At 40.7% G+C, this 20,525-nt stretch overlaps 1 protein-coding gene across 3 annotated transcripts in view; it reads right to left on the bottom strand.

Annotated features, from left to right (window-relative positions):
• LRP6 (LDL receptor related protein 6) overlaps positions 1-20,525 on the bottom strand; it is a 128,679-nt gene that overhangs the window by 50,774 nt on the left and 57,380 nt on the right. For all 3 annotated transcript variants that reach the window (XM_087766679.1, XM_087766680.1, XM_087766678.1), the window contains exons 4-5: positions 8,090-8,286; positions 7,218-7,349 (exon numbers count right to left, since the gene is read on the bottom strand). In XM_087766679.1, coding sequence (XP_087622805.1) covers positions 7,218-7,349; positions 8,090-8,286 — 329 coding nt within the window. The remainder of the gene's footprint in view (positions 1-7,217; positions 7,350-8,089; positions 8,287-20,525) is intronic.

Here is a 20,525-nt window from a genome sequence, read left to right on the forward strand (position 1 = left end):
GATCCTCTGTCCTAAAACACCTTGTGTTCAGGAACACATGTACACACTACTCAATTGTTCTTCTAGTGAATAATTCTTATGCATTAATTAATATCAGGAAGGGGGAACCTGTAATTACATGTCTATGCATCCTTCAAAATAATGTAAAGCATGTGACATAGTAAGTGGAAAACAGGCATGTTAGTAAGATTTTTTTATAATTACAGAAGCAACTAATCTTGTCACAGCAGCCTGTATGTACATCTGTGTTTGTTGCTACTAAATATGTCAAACAATTCAGCATCAAGATCCAAGCATTCAGCTGCATTATGGTCCTATAAAGTACTAATACATAACTAATCCCAGCTATTTAGGTTCAAGTAAGAAAGAAATCTCTAATACTTTCTTTCTTACCAACTTCACGGTCATTTATCCAACTTACCTTTTAAACAGAACTATGAAAATCATATTAAAAAACTCAAACAATAATACCTTTTTTGCATTATCCAGTACAATTAAGGTTGAGCAAACGCACCAACCTCAGATTTCTAAACAGTTAGAAAGCTACATATAGTCTACCATATACAGAAAAAGCGTAAGGCATAATTTAAAAATAATTTGTGTGCTTTAGCTGAAGTTGACAGTCATTTTGAAGGTCCAATGCCAGGTCTCCAGAAAGACTCAGTTACTGAGTACAACCATGCCTTTGCTGAAACTCACCCTTAAAATTGACCAATTGACCTTCCAACTCTTCTCAAAGGTGAATAATTTCAACAGCTTCAGTATCCTGCTTTCGGGTTGCAACACTGTTGCTTAGTCAAATAACGCAGTGTGTCTAAGCTTTAATTCAGCATCGAGAAATGAGCGGCTTTCAGCTAGCCCGTGTTGCGCTCTGGATCCCTGGGCTAAGAATTTCATGGTCTTTATTCCGAGGGCTCGGCTAACATTCCAGCCCCCACTAAAACACCACCCCCCACCCCTCCTATCAAGCAATAAAAAGTTTAAAGCTTACTTTAGAGCTATTACCCACCCATTTGCAAACCAACACCTCAGCTGCTTAGTTAGATCACCAGTCATTCTGTTCAGGAAAAAGAAACTGAGTAGCAGAGAGCACCTCTTGTCTTGACCTGACAAGAGCAAAAATGGCAAATAGAAGAGCTGGGCACATTTATGGACTGATCCCTTTACCACCTTGATATCAGGCAATAAAAAAAAGGCGGTCTCAAAACTAAAACAAACAATTTGCATTTGTGGCAAACACCAGCTGTACAAAGTTGACCTGGCGAGGCACTGATCACCACTCAGTCAGAAGACTGCTCAAGGTACTCAGGGTTGCCGGGACATAACAGAATCAATTTTGTTCAACTCTATTCCAAAGACCAGTTACGATACAACAGCTAAAATGTGACAGCAGGATCTCCAGACTTCTTCACTGTGCCTCTTCAGGAGAAACCCTGCCTCTAATGATGAGCATGATGGAGAACATCATGGGTGTGGAATCATATTTCAAAAAAAGAATGAAAAGGCAGGAAAAGACAAGGCAGGTTGCCTGCCAGCATCACTTTTATTTCCTTTTCAATATTTCAGCACTTTCGGGGAGACTGGAATGAGCCACGAACATATAAAACATCTCAAGCCTCAACTGGCTCAAACGCTTTCAAAAGGTGCATCGAGGCTGCAACCAGAGCTCTGACCTCAGCGTGCACATGCAGACCCGAGGCAGTTTTTCCTCTAGACACCTCGGACCGCACATACAAGGATGACGTGGCCTAGACGAACACACAGGAGACCTGGAGCAGAGTTTGCTGCCCGCACTGCTGCCTTCTCTCTAACTACTGGCGATCGCTGCTGCACCCAACACGAGCATGCCTGTAGGCACAAGTGCACCTCAAGTACAGTGCTGGGTTTGAGGGCACGGACCACCAGGTATGCCGGGGCGTGCGCTCACAGCCTTCAAACTGCCGTGCCGACAGCTCCCATGCAAACACTTGCAGGCAGAGTATGCATATGGCTGTCCCATATTTAAAGTCAGGTCCTTCTGCTTACCCCCCTTGCTGATCTTCCACACAATCCTAAGTGATCTTAGCAACCCACAACTTATTTTTAACAGAACCCTCCCAAACTATTCAAATTGGGGACCAAGGTCAAGATTCTTTTTGCAGTGCCTCAAGTCACGGGGTATTCAGGATAGTTAGCAATTTTTCCAAAACCAAGTCCCTTACTTGGGACATAAAATCTTTATTCCAGACTCTTATTTTTGAGAGCTTTAGCCTACTTTTACTAAGTACTTTGAAAGCTGGGATTACAAGCTCACGGATGGTGCATTACATTAGTCCTGGAACTAATACTTTCCTCAAAAAGTCACTATTAAAAATCAAAATACTTTAAATCTATGTGCTAGCTGAAGTTAAGGGAAGGGGGAGAAAAGGGGAAATAGAGCAAGCATGCAGACACATGCAACAGCGTAACTTTGAAGTCCAATGTCTAATGCCCTGCTAACCTTTACAATTAATTACATCTTCTCAATGGTATACAGGCCTCAGTCATTTGTAAGTTATTGAACTTAAAACCCATCAGTTGTTGCTGAGGCTAGTACAGCTACACCGACACACGCTCAGGAATTCACACATAAGAAGTGCTAGACCGAGGACCTGTATAATGCATCCTCTGTATCTGAGAAATCAAGATGATTAATACATCCTCAATAGAATTACCACACATTTGACTAAAATATTTCTTTCCTAAATGTCTTTCCCCAGTAGTAAAGTCGCTATTGTCAGAGAGCCCTTGATACTACAATACAAACATGATTTTTTTCATCTAGACAAGCTCAACCTTACAACTACAAAGACAAAAGGACAGGTAGCTGAAATTAATCATGTATTTTTTCTTTCATTTTTGCTTTTTTAAAAAAAATTAAAGAATTACGGCGTTAAATTAACATCTTGATCTCTGAAGTCAAATCCGGATTCTGGCTATTCCCAACAAAGCAAATTTCCCACGCATCAGCCCTAAATTGCACAAGGAAGTGCAAGTTTCTGACTACTGCCTCCAGGCCTACAAAGGAAACGGGATGTGAGCGTCGGTGGGCAAAATAAAGACTCTTGGGCAAAAGAAAGACTCTTTGCCTGGAAGAGAACCTAATGGCCACAGCAAGGCTGAAATGGAAGTCCGAAGCAGTGCTTTTTCTTCATGAAGAAATTTGCATCTCCTTGCTCAGCTGAAGTCACCATTGGTTTTCTCAGTACAAAGCATACATCTGTATTGATAGTAGCAAATGCGGGAAATAAGTAAAATTCACTACAAGCAAAGACAGAAGCTGAGCCCATGGACAAAGAGATCTTTGAGCACTAATGGGAATGTAACTCCGATGACAAACTCGTAAGACAAACCTAAATTTTCTTATAAAAATGACTACCAAACAGGTCATTTAAATGTAGCACTGCCAAACTCAGCAGTGCCTGTAATACTGAAAAAGAAAAATCCCAGTATAACCTGCAGCAGAGAACAATAAATTACCAAGAATACGACAACAGTAGGTAAAAGCTCCCTGGGTAAAAGTGCCTGGGTGCTCAGATAGGACTCTTCGTTTCGGACGTTAGTGACCGAGGAATAGCTGGCCATGAAAACTGCTTATTCTGCCCCTCTTTTCTTTGAGGGATAGGGTTTTACAAACTTTCACCTAGACAATGGGGGAGCTAAGGGCTTGCTACAAGCCCGAATCTCAGTTAAATAACTGTTTTGTTTTGTAAGAGGAATAGAAATTCGGACATGAACCACCAGCCAGTATTATCAGTTATTAGAAAAATAGCTACTTTTATTCCAAGTTATCACCCTTTCCTGAAACACTATGGAGAAGCGTTTCTAAATGGGGAGGTGGGGGTGGGGTGTGTATTACATTCATAGCTCTCACAAGAAATGATAAAACTCCTCTAAGGTGTGATGAAAAAAAACCTACAAAAAATGGAGAAACTAACACTGGGAGAAAGGGGAGGGAGGAAAAGATTTCCTATAAACCAAGATTATTCAAAAATGCTAGGTTGTCATGGAAACTGCTCAGGGAGGGTCAGCCAGCCTCACCTTTGGCTGCAAGGATCATCTGTCAATGCCAAAGCACTGCAAACACCACAAACACGCACTCAAAATTCACCCATCAAAATCTTTCCAGTCCAGGCCGGTGCTCTCATCAGCACAGCATGAAATGGAGTTCTGTCCTCAAAGAGGCTCCTTTCAGCATGAAACATTTTGGTTTAGGAACCAGTCTGATTTTAGTCTACTGCTAGAAGACAGTCTTAAAGAAGAGAAACTCTTAGCCTCATTTTTCACCTTTCTTCACCTGTAAGCCATTCCCCCTCCTTCCCTTCCCAAAAGTCATACATATGTTCCAATTGCAAATGGAAATTTAATCATTCAGTGTTTCAGTCTGTTGCAGCGAAACAGATAGATACTGAAATGATTCAAGGTAAAAATGTGCAGTTCTCAGGGTTCAGCTCTCTTTTCACAGCAGATATTGTAAACAGGCAAGTACAAAGAGGAAAAAAACCAACCCAAGAAACCACCACCCCCACCCCGCACCCCCACCTGAAAAAGAGAAAATAAATTTATGTCCCCAGGGTCACTGAGCAGCCTAAGAAAGGAAGTCAACACACAAACACATACAGATTTACATCTCAAAATCCGGTCTGTGGCTACTCTGGCTCTGTTCGACTGCCATGCTCTCCTCCCTTCCCTGAATCAATAATTGCAGCCTTCGCAACTACGAGAAGAAATTCCAGTGAATCTCTGCCTTGAAGAGCTCTGGAAAGTTGTAGGTTACTCACAAAAGCCCTAAGCCTACCACCTGCACCTCTCTTCAGTGAGAGGAGTAAAAAAACAGTGAAAAATATTTCATTATTTCGGGGTAAGCTCAGCTCTAAATGCTGAACCTGAAGCTTCCTCACGCTCCTCCCAGAAGTTAGCTCTGCACGGGATCATTGAAGTTAAGTGAAACCAATGGATCTGATGCATAGTTTGAGTAGGTTGCTTCACTTGGGTTATGTGCTAACTCGTTTCTAAGTCCAAGAAGCAGTGGTATGCAACACTCGCTGAGCTAAACAAACACAGACTCAGTTTTCTCCCCCCTATGTCCACCCATTTTTCTTCTTGAAAAGGGAGGGGCAGAGTGTTTTGGAAAGATGCAATAGGCCAACAGTGGCTAAAAATACAACATTTTATTAACAAGCATAAGACAAATAAATGTTCTTGTATAAAGATTTTGCATACAGATGGACAACATGCTGTAGTAAATTGGTTAACAAAACTTCTGATCAAATTGGGAACTGTATTTTGTGAGCCAAATATACTTTATGGCTGACTGGGAACACAAGATTTGGCTTCTGGTGTTCAGCAGGTGGGAGAAAAGAGCAACAGCTATAAATTCTGAGACATAAGGAATGGCTGAAAAAGTGAATTGATGATTTTGAGTATCTCTGCATGAGAAGTCCTTTTAACAAACTTTGTGGTTGTTTTTTTTTGTTTTGTTTTGTTTGTTTTTTTTTTTTAAATACCATTCCTCTACTTGCCTTTGGCAATTTACTTTGATACCCTAGAAAGGTGCCATTCAACACTTCAGCACAGAGCAGTTAACCTGTGTGGTAGGTTGCCTCCATGAGGACATGGGGCCAAATCTGAGCAGGGAAGCGGGCCCTTCTGTGATACGACCTGTTCCTTGGAACACAGCACGCGGGGAGCAAAAAGATACAGCCCCTCTTGCCTGAAGTCCCTGGCCCTTTTCCTATCAGCAGGAAGTCAAAGGGAAGCAATTTCTCTCCATCTCTCCAGGGCTTGTTCCAGCTGTTGCCCTTAGTACTTCAGCCTCTGCTGCCTTACCTTTCTACCTCTGCTTGGCAAGTGACCAAACCTTCACCGCTCCCCGTCCCCCACATGGACTTTTTGTGCAGCTCTGCTTTTGGAAACATACCTGTATTGGGTAAGAACTGCTTTAGCTATCTGCTGCCACAAAGGAGTTTATCCATGCGTATCAAGTATTTTTAAAAAAGCGCGTGAATGTGTATCACATTCTGACTAAATATTACCAACCCGGAGCAGTATTATTAAAGCTTGTTCCTTGTACTGGCAGAAATGGAAGAAAAACATCTTGTGCACGTATTGGTAAGTTCTTACAAACAATCCTGCAAAGCTAATTTGGGAGCTGCTTTTGAGTTTTTCACATAAAAGCAGCAATTTATTTTAACAAGGTTCACACAGACACAAATAGCCCCACAAAAATAATCAGCAGAAAGCATGAAATAGCATGAAATTAAAGAAAACACTGAACAGTAGCTGACAAGCCTAGAAGAATTTTTAAAATATAAAATGGCAATTTAACAAAAATTATTTCTGTATACATTTTATTTAGCCTATTTACAGTAAATTCTGCTGTATCTTTGTTTCTTCCTCCATTTACCTTTGTCATAGAGAGATGATCTGCATAAAAGATGGATATTTATGAGTGAGCTAATTATCTCCCAATGTTTATTTTGATCCTGTTAATGTACTACAGCAACCACAGCACAACATCACAAGACCTGTACTTACAAAATATAACAACTTAAAATCATATACATTAGCCCACAATGAGACACTAAAAGCAGTTTGGGGTGAACGCTAGCAGCCCTAAGTCTCAATCACATCTTGGGTTTTAAGGCGGAAACACTTTCAACACCTCTAGAAACTATGCCATTCTTTTCAGTTCCTATATAGAGATGTAGGTGCCCAACTTTACGCATGTGAACTGAAAGAGATTCCAGGTGTATGCATGTATAATAAACAGACATCAGATCTTAAAAAAAACAAAACCAAACCAAAACAACTGTTTTCATTGTACAATCCTGTTAGCCAAATATTCATGAAAAATAATGTTAGAAACATTTTAGAGACAACAGAGGAGGTAGGTATCATTTTCTCTAAGACAAGGGAAAAACAGAGCCCCCCAAAAACTTGCAGGGAATTAGTGACAGAGACAGAATTGCAACCTAAATTTTGTTATTGGAGGTAGCCTGCTATTCAGCCATAAGCCTCTTTCTTTTTTGAAAAGTAGAGGGCATTTTCCAATCACTTTTATATGTACTGCAAAAGCATGCATGATTTCACAATTTGCCACCCCTAATACGCATTATATAGCGAAGCTGGAAGAACCCGTTTCCCTCCAAAAACTACTTTGTGCTTAATCTAAAAGGATTTTCAAAAACAAAGCCTACCATCTTTGCAGGTCTTTCCATTCTCAAGAAGTTTCACACCAGTGGGACATGCACACTGATAAGAGGGCTTGGTAGGAGACATCAAACACAAGTGGGAGCAGCCACCATTATTAATTCCACATGGGTTTGTAGCTGTTAAACATAAATCACACAGATTAATGCTTCTGATAATGAATGACCTCATCTCATGTGTTAAGACACATACAGCATTTGAGTGGTAGAATCGGTGGCAGTAACGCAGATTAAAGAAGGAAATGATAAACACAGAACAAGGAAAAATTAATTCCAAGTGTTGACTAGTGGGGTATTTATGGTACCAAAATGCATGGATGTTGAACGTTTCCTTTCTTGGGGAAGTAGCACTTAGCTCTAAACAAGAGCCTTGTTTCAGCTCTGCCCTTCTCATTTTCACAAACTATTCAGCATGTCAGTGCTGAACGTACAGTAGGTTGTATATATAAAAACAAAATGCAAACACAGTAAATTAACACAATGGTTAAGACAGTGGTTATTACACAGAGCTAGTCTTGCTTAATATCATCTGCGAAATTAACACTACTTTCCATTCAGGAACTACTACTTGGAAAATATAAAAATACCACGTTGCCTAAAGTTATGGCACATGAAACTGAGAAAGGAATACAACAACAGGATAAATGTGGCAGGCAGAAAAAAAGCAAGAGGTTTTTTTGCATTTAAAAAAACAACATAGAGAATATTTGGTTTCTCTTTGGGTCTTTTCCCAATCTCTACATTGGAAAAATTGCATCATGACACGAGTGAAGCCACCCACCGCCATACAGAAAGACTAATTAAGATTTTTGCAAATCATTTCCAACTTGCAGTTAAAAAAAGAAAGCAAGACAGCTTACCATTTGGCTGCCTCTTTTGGCTGAAAGCATGGATATCCATGGGAGAGAAGATGTTGGAATGTATTTCACGCAGGTCCTCCCCAGAGTACTTGCTGCAGGCCAAGATTGAATGCGTGTTCCAGTCAGTCCAGTACAACGTGTCCCCAAACAGCGTCAAAGCAAAAGGATGTGGAAGGGAGCCTTTAACCACTGCTTGCCTAATAGAGTACAGGGAAGAAAATGAATGCTCAAACACAATTCATGCTATGGTTTTGCTTGAATGTAGCTTTTGTAAAAAGAAGTTTTACAGTGCAAGTATTGTTAATCAAAACTTTCTATTTATTTATGGGGAACAAATATAGTGCGCCCAGTTTGGGGAATGATATGGGGGAACAACACAGGAGTCTTATTTCCAGGCTGCCTACTGATGCTGAGATGGCCAAGAGATGCCAAAGGAAATCCTTACTTAGGTCTGTGGCTATTTCTTAGCACCCTTTTAACACTCAATACCTGTGTCACCATGCACAAGTGGGGAGAACACCAGCTGATTTTACACAAGTCTGACTGCTGCCTGCTGAGTTATGATCTCCATCATTTTCAGCCTCAGCAGATTTCAAACTGAGACAGCATTTGGTCAATTAGCAGTCCATCCATCTCTTCCAGTTGTGCTCGTTTGAGCCATCAGAAAAATACTCTAATGGCAAATAGTTTCACTATAAAGAAATCCTTAAAGTTACTTTTCATGAATCATTATTATGCTAATTATTAAGCTATTGTTTTTATTATAAGCAGTGCCATTAAACAGAGTTCTACTGATCTTCTGCCATGGTAATGGTATCATTTCTGAGCAAACTGGGTCACCGCCTGTTTCCAGGATCATAAACAAAATTAAAGAGCATACCCATATATTTTATGTATATATACAAACACATGCTCATTAGCCATCACAAAAATGCAGCACAAACATTACTGAAGACAGTTTATCCAGGTTCTTGTGATGTAGAAACTAATTATCTGTACCCAGGTTCCTCAGAACTGGAATTAAGTAGCTCAGTTCTTAGGGATATTTTATTCAGAATCATAGGAAAAACTGAGGATGGAGAGGACCCTGGAGGTCATCTGGACCAACACCCTGCTCAAAGCAGGGCCACACAAGTACCATTTACAGAAGCGTTTCTTCCCACCTCCGTTCTTCTTAACTGTGTGGGTACACACGCGTACGCAAGCTCCCACTGAACAGAGGGGATCGCCATCCCTCTCTGGGACTGAAAGCATAAGGGACTGACGCACAGCTCTGCTTCTCCTTCAAGTATAGGGTACATTATGAACACCAGCCTCCCAATTTTCTTCTTGCAGGGAAGAGAGTCATTATCTGTATATTTACTGAGAAAACACCCCACACTGTATCTATCCATCACTGTTGCAAAGAAGTCGGTAACTTAAGTGGTTTAGTAGAGGACAAAAATACTCTTATTTCCCAAATATTTTCTGTTAAAATATAACAGAAGAGTATATTAAAGCAAGAAACTTGAAGGCGTCTTCTGCCAATGATTCTGAGTACAAAGAGACTGCAGTCATTACTGCTCTTTCACCTTAGCTTCTGGAAAAAGATGCATTATCTTTAAAGCTTCTATTTTTTTCTGCTCCCAAGAAAAACACATACATTCCCTTACTTGTCACTCTAGTGTTCTAATTCTACACTAAGCAAAATTTTCCATTTCTTGATATTTTGCACTCAAAAGTAGGACATACTATCTTTTCTTTCTTATCTTTGTCTGGAGTCAGGTATATATTTGCTTCTAATTAAATGCACCAACTAAGCATCTTATAAAAGACTATTGTAACATAATTTACAGCTGAAACCTACCAGCCAAACAGTGAAGCCAGAATGACACAACACACTCCCATACCAAGAATAAAGGCATTCTAATTCTGTAAACATTTTTACCAACCCCACCCCCAAACCCTAAATGCCTTCAGATTTGAATAATTTTAGTTTATAGAAGGCTTGGAGACTAAGTCTTTATGACAAAACTTATGACATTTGTCATATGGGACAGAAGCAATAAAAGTCCAAAGCTCTCACTATGACCAAACCTGCACCAAAGACAGCATTCCCACGCACAAGGGAAGCCACATTTTTCTGAAGCATTCTGACTATCTTGCAATTCACTTAAAAAAAAAAAAAAACAACAAAAAAACCAGAGGATTTTTAAATGCCTTTAGTACCCACCATTCCTGGTGGGAATAAATCTTTCGGTACAACAGACACTGTTAGACGTGCTCAGCTTTTGGACAACCATCTATTCATATGACAACGCATAAGGTGAACTGCGACCTTGTTTAAACCAGCCCTTATCTGCAGAGATTCAGGAGCACTTCATTTGACTACACCATCAGCCACAGCCTTGAAGCGATTACTCTTAAACTTGCATAATTTTTTCTCAGCAGATATAAGGTACCGTCGCGTGAAAATGGCTTTGGGCCCAAATACAACAGCATGTATTTCTTGCGTCTCATTAAGATGAGTATTACCAGTAACACACCCTCCACATCCCTTGTTTCTGGCAAGCCATTACAAGGTGATAGCTCACTTCCAATCAGCAAAACCAGCAGGGCTTTTTTCCCCTCCGAACATACTCCACAGGCTGCACTGTTCACCTTGCTGAACGGCAGCCACACGATGCACGTCAGCACAGAAGCAGTGGTTGAGCTGCGCTGAACGGGCCTCCACAGCCTAATGAGGGGAGGTGGGAAAGGGCTGGAGAGCCAAGGTGCTAAAAAACAGGAAAAGGAAGGGGAAAGGGAGCAAGAAATATGCTTCTGAAACAGATACTCTTTAGTGCAATCTGCGTTAGGAACTGCAGAGCTCTGTTTTTGGCAGGCGAGAAGACGGGTCCTGACTTCTGCCTTGATCGATTATTTATTAAATACACCTAGGTGAATGAAGGGGACCAGCACGTCACCCGTCGTACTCAAGTGCTGCACACAGCTGACGCAAGCAGGCGCTTCCCACCTACAGCGCGTTTCACAAGCCCCGACGCGGGGTCGGGGAGCAGCCAGGTCTCCACGTTTCTGGCCTCGCTCATCAAGCCGCTGACCCGGGTACCAGGTACGGCGCTGCAGGTGTAACTGGACTGACGTGACCTGACAGCTCTTTGGTGGCAACTACCTGCAGCCTCTACATTATCAGCCCAGGCTTGACTGGAACAAGCGATATGACAGCAAAAAGCACTTCATCCTATTATCCTTCCCTAAGCTCTTCAGTTCCCTCAAACTGCTGTACTCGTATCATTAGTCTCGTTAAAAAGAGACACCAGAGATGATGAGAAAGTGAGAGATGAGGACAAGGAGTAACACTATTCATTCAGGAGACATCTCTAGGGCTTCAGCAACATGCAAATTGGCCACCTATTAGATGGCACTAAGCACACACTAACTTTAATAACCTTCCCTGCGCCAGGCATATAATCACACAAATTTGCCTTAAAAATCTTGATGGCGATTGACATTTAAAACGTTACCATCTCTACTTTTAGTTGGCTGTTTAGTTGGAAGGAAACGTACAAGGGGACAGCAGAGAAGGAAGGCTGGAAGAGAAAGAGAGAAAACAAGCAGTTTCCACAGAAATTAAATTCAATCTGTGTTGCATATCGCGATTTCCTAAATATAATTATTTATAGTATCATCATGGTAATCAGAGATGCAATTACAATAAAAACTTGTTATAGTAAAGAGTTTGCTGCTGCCTGAAGAAAATGTAGATCCGATTTAAATACATTCACCTTTGTTCTATTCTTATTCTGTTAAAGAGGCCTGTGAAATACTTTGTGAAGATAAAGGAAAAAAATAATAACATGTTAAAGCAGGCATTACAGAAGGGGCTACTGAACTCTGAAATGGAATACATACATGAAAATTCACAGACAATCTATCCAGTTTTGTACTAACAATGACAAAAAAGCTCTCGCTTCAGGATAATATGCATTTCAGACAAAGACTAAACTCACTTGAAACAAAAATTAACAGTAAAATGACCTAAAAAGACTAACTTTAAATTCATATCCTTCATCACAACCAGGGTTTCCTCAGTCTGCCTTTATTTCTTTTTCAACTAAAACTAGCATTCAAATCCAAAGCTAGATTATAGACAGGAAATTTAAGAATTCTTCACACCAAAAGAAAGCCTCCAAAAATCAAGATAATGTAAATTTAAAATATCATCAGAATTATTACTTTTTTCCCTAGAATTTTTACGGATGTTTTACATCCAAAGATAATAGCATTTCTCCATAAAAATAAACAAGCAAACACTTTCCATTAACCAAATCTATTCTGGCTGCATTACAGTCCTCTAATTTCAAAAACTGATCAGAAGCCCTGCAGAAAACCTGGGGTACTTTAGACATCCTGGCCTGTACGTCTCTAAACCATTAACATTCCAGCTTCACAGTAGCAAAGCTCCTTTCAGGTGACCTCTGAGGCTGCCTGTGCTCAATCTCCAGGGCAGGGTGCAAGAATTTTCACATTTATGTTTCAATGCATTTCTCCAGCGTCCCTCTGGAGGATTCCGTACCTATTAGCATCTCCTGGGCCATCAGAAGGGGGGGGGGGGGGGAATCTACCATTGTATCAGTCTTTGCAATCCCATTTCAAATACAACTGTGAAGACTGGGAAAAAATGAAGGTAATTCATCTTAAGACTTCTTACTTAATACTATGGCAAAATTTACCATATTGGCATCCAATGACAATACAACATTAAGAGCTGGAAATTCATACCAACTAAAGGTAAAAGCTTTCTGATTAGTCTACGTATTGTTGAAAAAGTCTTTACGGGATGCTCATATCTGCATTTACTGAATTTTAATTTATTTTCCTTCTTACGCTATACCAAATCAATTTTCAGTTAAAGATACCTGGGGGCTACATACTTATCAGGCCTAGGTATAAGAGAAACAAAACAGAAAGTTGTTATACTGCAGTGACCATCACATCTTCCTTCATGAAGGATTAAGAATGTAAAGACTTGTCTTCTGAACCTTGCTTTTAGTGCTCATCATGTTAAAGAAAGCATATAACAGACAGGCTTGCATAAAGCAAATTATAATATTTTACACAAAATGTTTCTCTCCATCTACAGATTACTTAATGCCTGAGCATTCAGGAAACTGCAAGAATTACACAGCTTTGACTTGTGACAATTAGAAATACTACCAAATGGCCAAAGCACAGCACAAATCCCGCACACCATCAGATGAAGCAGGATGAAAGACCAACAGACAGCTGTATAACACCACACCAAGGATGCCACAAGAAGGGCAGGGAGCTCTGGTTCCCTCAGAAGCTTACAAGGTTTCCTCTCCTGACAACCTAACAAAAACATTTGCAAAGCAAACTTGGAAAACTAAGCTGGATTTTTACCATGAATGCTTGTTCAAGTATTCCTATCAGAATTCCTGGTTCTAATTACCTGAGAAAGTAAACAGGAAACGTGACTTGTGGGATATAATGCTGTCTTTGAAAATTAAAATATTTCTTTTTTGCCACTTCTTTAAGCCATGATTGCCACGTGTTTCCAGAAGGTATATCTAACAAATAACAGGTCTAGCAATGACATTTCAAATCCCACCTTCATTGTAAGTCTGAAAATGTCAATCACAAGTAAAACTGTGGTTGAGAAATGCAGTCATTGTGCAGGTCACTTTTCAGGCAAACACTATCACGACACACAGTGTAGAGGAGAGGCCTCTGGCAGGAGGGGAGGAGACTGGGAAGCCAGCAGGAGAAGATGGAGTTTAGAAGGAAGGTGCACCAGTAGATCCACTGACTGCAGAGTGGCCTACGTGCTTCCTAACCCGAAGCTGCTCTTCCTTTGCTTTCAGCGGGGCCGTGGTTCTGAACTAATTCTGCATTTGCCATCTCAGGTCTTGGGAGCAGTATTGATGAGCTGCTCCATTGATCCACGTGGGCATGCCACCCCGTACCATATATTTTTATTTAAAGTCTACAAATATGCAGAGACCTGTGATCCAGTGACTCTAGCTATATACACAGCATGTGTGTATCACATGCAGTCAACTACAGACGTTTTGAAGCTCCACCTTTCCAGCATTTTATTTCAGAAGCACCTTGGGGAAGAACGAAGAAATTCACCCTAGCTCTGTGTCCAAACAATTTAATTAATTCTGCTTATGCAGGCTTCTCTAGCTGTTTTAATTAGGGCACTATTTGTCTTCTGCACTGGCCTGTAATGTGTTGGTGAGGTATTGAAACAGGATTTTCACCATAGACTGGTTCCTCTTCACTGCTTGAGGGTATGAAGCATTTTCACCTCACAGAAATATACTCACAGATATACACAGAATGCAATATTTTATACCTGGCACGTAATGTCATATATTGTACACATTATATGCAAATAATGAAAAAGAAACTCTGCTAAATGCAGGGACACAGTATTTTTAGTGTTTGATCAAATCTGCAACTAATCATCTGGCAGACAGACATGAGCTGAGGCTTGAAAACAGAAACTAGAAAAATCAATGCTCGAGTACAAACTTAAGACATTCACCTCCTCGCAAGAGCTTCCCAGCTTTCTGACAGTTGCTGAAAGTATGTTTTCTTACAGTGGCCTCAAAACCCATCTCATTAGCACAAACACTTCCTGGGGGACCTTGTAAGTGCATTTCCCTTCAGCCAGCAATGTGTTAACTTATTAATTAGAACTGCTGCTGCAGGGTAAAGGAAGAGAAAATTAATTCAAGAGCTGCCTTAGCAGGCCAACCTATCTCGGGTACTCTACTCACAGGAGAGCTGACTGCAATTCAGTTTTGTTTAATTAGTCCCACAAAAAGCAACTGTTCGCTCTGATAAGAGCGGGGCGAGAGCTGCAAAAAACAAAACCATCTCTTCTATGCACCAATTTAATTTTTTAATTATTACATTCTGACATGAAAAACTGTTTGTTCCTTTCTCTCGCTGGCAAACCAAGGGCATTAGTCATCAACTTCCGTGCTCTTCCTCTTTATTCTAATGAGCCCATCACTGGAGTGGCTAGGGCTAATAAGTCCCAGGGCTAGCAGGTAACGAACGATACATCATCCCCGTAAAATCTGCTATAGACATTCTCTCATGAATTTACGACTCTACCACATATTTACTGAGTGCTACTGCCTTTGCTGTCGTGCTGCTTACTAGTTTTCATGCAGAGGCTGACTGACTCCAAAGGGAGCTTATCTAGGTCCTGTCCGAAGAGGTGACCAAAAAAAAAAAAAAAAAATCAAGGCTTCCTTTGTTCTCTCACTGCGTATTCCTCCCACCTGCCCACTGTACTCCCCCACTATCCAGACCCCTGCAATCAAGAAGTGAAGCATCCATGCATATCAATGTCCTTCTCCGACACATAAACCTTTAAATTTTATTTCTTGTGTAGTGCCAGGTGTAGAGACATGATAGTCAGACTACAGGAATAAAAAGACAAAAAGAGTTATGAATTTCTTACAGATTTAGAAATATGCCAAGAATGTTTCCCTTTCACTCATTCCAAATTTTAGACCATTGAGATCTGAACCTCAGCACTTTAATGCTGTCAGTGACACCAGTTAAAATCTTTTCCTATTTATATTGTATTCTCTCTCACTATTCAGACCACAAAAGTGGTTTTCTTTGAGCTGTTTGAAACTCTTTTTTGATATAAAGATGTTAGTTCCTGTTAAATATTTCTCGCTTCCTCCAAAGCTATTAAAACTCATGTCATCCTGCTTTACATGAAACTTTTACATTTATCTGCTACAGATTCCCACCTCATGTTATGCAACACTAAAAACTTGACAGATCAAATCTTCCCTCATCTGCTTCCTTTGCTGAGTTACCAAAACTATTCAGATCTAGAACATCATATTTTTATGAAGCTATATGTCTTTCAATAACTCCATTGCCTTTTTAATTTCTTCCATAGCTCCAGCTTCCAGAAGCATAAATATTTTCCCAGACGTGTTGACAGTAGGTAAAGCAGAAGAAAAGCTAATAAAACTTCACAACGATAAAATAAAAAAATTTGTTTTAATCAGGAGAAATTTAGATAGCAACAAAAAAATTAAACTCACCTTCTAAATATAAAACAGCAGTTAGAAGAATGGTCTAAATATCAAGAACAAATCACTAAAACTAGCAGCTTCTAAGTAAGCCAAAAAGTCTGGTTTAAGTTAGATTATGCACTCAATGATAATGATCTTGTCCTCCCCTGTTCTTAAGGAAAATTACTCTAAAAGGTAGCCCTCTTAAAAGGGGATTTTAAAAGTGGTGGTGGAAAAAAAGTTGGCCTAATGGCACAATGTCATCTTTTCACATGGAAACAAGCGTATTTGATCATTCTAGCTGTGTCTGTACAGTATCCATCTCCTCCAGCTCCATACCCAATGAATCTTGTATCTCTTGGCGAATCATTCAGGAAAGCAGGGATAACAAAAAGATCTTTATTTTCACTTTTTACAAGTTTTCCTTAACAAAGGAATGGCTGTGAAGATGCGAACAACCCTAAACCCCCTGTATTTGACCCACCTGACAAGAGGAGCAGCTGAAATAAGCTGCCCAGGAACATTTTGTCGAGTTGCCAGACCCAGTAAGAGTACCCAGGGGACAGCGACAGGAGTAAGGGATAACGCTGGGTGAAGGAATATAAGAAGCCATGGGTGCATTTGAGGCAAGAAGCAGGGAGAAAAAAGCGGGGTGTGTGTGTGTGTGTGTGTGTGTGTGTGTGTGTGCACATACATGTGCACACAGGGCATAGGAACGTACAGAGAGAAGCCAGAGGGACTGTGCTGGGGCAGAGGGATAAGTAGAAATCCTTCCAACCCCAGATGTTATTAGTTCTACCGTTCACAGAAAAATCTGGTTATTTTTTCTTTGGGGGGGGGCAGGCATGACTAGGAGAAAAGACTGAAGGCTTTGTGGGTTTTGGGTTGGTTATTTTTTTGTTCACTTAAAAGGAAGATTTCAAGGGTTTTTGTTTTGTCTGCAGAATTAGAAATTGTCTTTTCTTTTTTAGTATTAGAAAATCAGTTATTGAAAAAGATGAATAAAATAATTAAGAGCCAAAATACAATTACAGCTATAAAATATTGAGAAAGGTGAATTTGCTGAATAACTGACAGACAGTATTTAACAAAAAAGAATCACTTTAGACAGCCCCAGAAGATCTTTTTTCTTAAGACAGGCAGAGGCTAAAAGGTCACGACAGAGAAAAAAAAAAACAACCAACCTAAAACCCCATTGTAGAACAGCTTAACTTCTGCAATTGTTTCCTTTGTTTTCCCCTCCCGATGACGTAATTGCAAAGAATAAAAAACAAAACAAAAATGCCTGGATACAGATGTTGACTATTTTCTGAATCTTCAGAACTTTCTCACATGCCTAGGGAAAAACAGGTGCTGTTAGAAGTGGTCTGCGCTTCTGGGTGCTTAAAGGGATGTCATATGCACTTTCCTCTCTAAAGACAACTTCCCTTTCTCCCCCCTCAAATGGTAACATATTGGCATACTGCCATGAAATATTTCTGATACATTTCAGTATCAGTTTAAAAAATAAAACCAACAACTTTAAGCTATTAGACTAATTGTTTTGTTTTTAATGAATATGTAAGAAAGAATTCGTAGATCTAAAAATCTAAATTACTTTTCTATACAGGTCTTTATTACAGGTTTCACCAATTCCAGCGAATGTACTCTGGAATGAGGTAACTGCTGGGACCCAGGTGACTTCACTTCTATATCATGAGACAGCTGTTAGATGCAGCTCTCTGCAGACACACAAGGTTGGTCAGCCCCTCACACCGGCACCTTCACAGCCTCATCGCTAGAATGAATCACTTCCAGGTTAGCCAAAGGCAGGCCAGAGAATAAACACCATTAAAATAATAAAAAAAAAAAAAAATACCAAACCGAAGTATATTTACACCACTGTGCAACAGAACACCAGGAAGGGAAAAACTGCAAAGAAGTCTGTAGCAAAAGAAGATTGAAAATGCAGTCGTGCCAGCAGGAAACACCGAAGTAGCTCTGGAGCTGGAAAGACTGGAGACACTAGATAAGACAGGGAGGTTTGTACTCCATGGGAAAAACATAAATGTAGATTTGGATGGTGGTAGTGTCGGTTTTTGATTGGTGGACACTTTTCAAGCAATTAGCATTTAAAAAAATCATCTCTACATCCTGCATCATTTTCCAGGGGGTGCTATCAAAAGCAGTACCATTTAATGCAGGACGTGATACACATTCTCTTCCTAGAGAGGCATCAGCCAGACCACAGTAGTGTGTTGTTATACCAAGGTGGTCCTTTCCCTCTCATATAAATAGAAGGGCACAAAAAGGGGTGACTCAAGAATAAAACGAGCCACCAAATTACCCTGTTGGACAAAGTCACCAAAGTGGGGTTTAGGTGTGATCATAGTGGTCGTCATTTTGGAGTGCTACTTTCTTCTCGCTAGCGTTATCGTTTGGAGGGTGGGGTTGTTTCCGTTTTGCTTGTTTCTGTTACTCCTACAGCAACCCTGAGAATTTCATATTTGTGTGAGAAACCCACATTTGGACTGCAGTTTTTCAGGTGGCGAGCTGTCGCATTGAGCCCCACGTCTGATTGCTCTCAGTCGAGATGACTCTCTCTAAAGTTCTGTTACACATCTGGTTTCATGATCTCTCTATTCTTATCACAGGAGATATACAACATCATAAATAATTTTTAACAGAGAAAGAGATTTTAGGGTATTCCAGTTAACCAGCACGAATTAAAAAAATAAAGATTAAAAAAAGACTCAAGTTATTATTCTACATGACAATTCTAATCCCTTTCTCTCCGTTACCTGAAAAATTATGTGAGTCTTCGTTTTTTAAAGAAAGTATCACTACGAAATATTTCTCTCTTTTTTGGCACTATTAAGTTATCTTTCTTGTGAAATAAACAGCAAATGAAGGACTACTTCAAAACAGATATGCATATCTCCATGTTTTGAATTAACAAAGCTAGTTATAATATATATATATTATAATAATCCAAAGACACAAATTTAAAACTGCATTCAGTTCCTGTTACCTTCTATAAACAAACACTGTTACAAAAATACTGCATGAACTTTTCATCTCTTAACAGGCAGAATTGAAGAAGAAAATGACATAACCTTTCAAAGGAGATGAGACAAGATCAATAGCCCAACTGAAGTGCATTTACACCAATGCACGCAGCATGGGCAATAAACAGGAGGAGCTGGAAGCCATTGCGCGGCAGGAAAACTATGACGTAGTCGCCATCACGGAAACATGATGGGACGACTCTCATGACTGGAGTGCCACAGTGGATGGCTATAAGCTCTTCAGAAGGGACAGGCAAGGAAGGAGAGGTGGTGGGGTAGCTCTATATGTTAGAGAGTGTTTTGATTGTCTAGAGCTCAATCATGGTAATGATAAGGTTGAGTGCTTAGGGGTAAAGATCGGGGGAAAGGCCAACAAGGCAGATATCCTGGGGTCAGTCTGTTATAGACCACCCAACCAGGATGAAGAAACAGTTGAAGCATTCTACAAGCGGTTGGCTGAAGTCTCACGATCCCTAGCTGTTGTCCTCGTGGGAGACTTCAACTTACCAGATATCTGCTGGAAATACAACACAGCAGAGAGAAAGCAGTCTCGGACGTTCCTGGAGTGTGTGGAAGATAACTTCCTGACGCAGCTGGTAAGCGAGCCAGCCAGGGGAGGTGCCCCGCTGGACCTGCTGTTTACGAACAGAGAAGACCTGGTGGGTGATGTGGTGGTCAGAGGCCGTCTTGGACACAGCGACCATTTGATTCTTGGAGAAGTACGGAGGCGGGTCAGCAAAACTACTACCCTGGACTTGAGAAAGGCAGACTTTGGCCTGTTTAGGAATTTGGCTGAGAGAGTCCCTTGGGAGGCAGTCCTAAAGGGCAAAGGAGTCCAGGAAGGCTGGACATTTTTCAAGAAGGAAGTCTTAAAGGCGCAGGAGCAGGCCGTCCCCATGTGCTGAAAGATGAGCAGGTGGGGAAGACGACTGTCCTGGCTGAACAGAGAGCTTCTGCTGGAACTCAGGAAAAAAAGAGAGGATCCAGGGAACTACAGACCTGTCAGCCTGACCTCAGTGCTGGGGAAGGTTATGGAGCAGATCATTCTGAGTGCCATCACGCAGCACATGCGGGACAATCAGGGGATCAGCCCCAGCCAGCGTGGGTTCATGAAGGGAAGGTCCTGCTTGACCAACCTGATCTCTTTCTATGACAAGGTGACCCGCTTGGTGGATGAGGGAAAGGCTGTGGATGTTGTCTACCTGGACTTTAGTAAGGCCTTTGACACTGTCTCCCACAGCATTCTCCTGGAGAAACTGACTGCTCATGGCTTGGATAAGTGCACTCTTTGCCAGGTAAAAAACTGGCTGGACAGCCGAGCCCAGAGAGTGG

The sequence above is a fragment of the Nipponia nippon genome, unplaced genomic scaffold (genome assembly GCF_047370975.1).
Source record: "Nipponia nippon isolate SJK-2023a ecotype South Korea unplaced genomic scaffold, ASM4737097v1 scaffold_3, whole genome shotgun sequence".
NCBI classification, from domain to species: Eukaryota; Metazoa; Chordata; class Aves; order Pelecaniformes; family Threskiornithidae; genus Nipponia; species Nipponia nippon.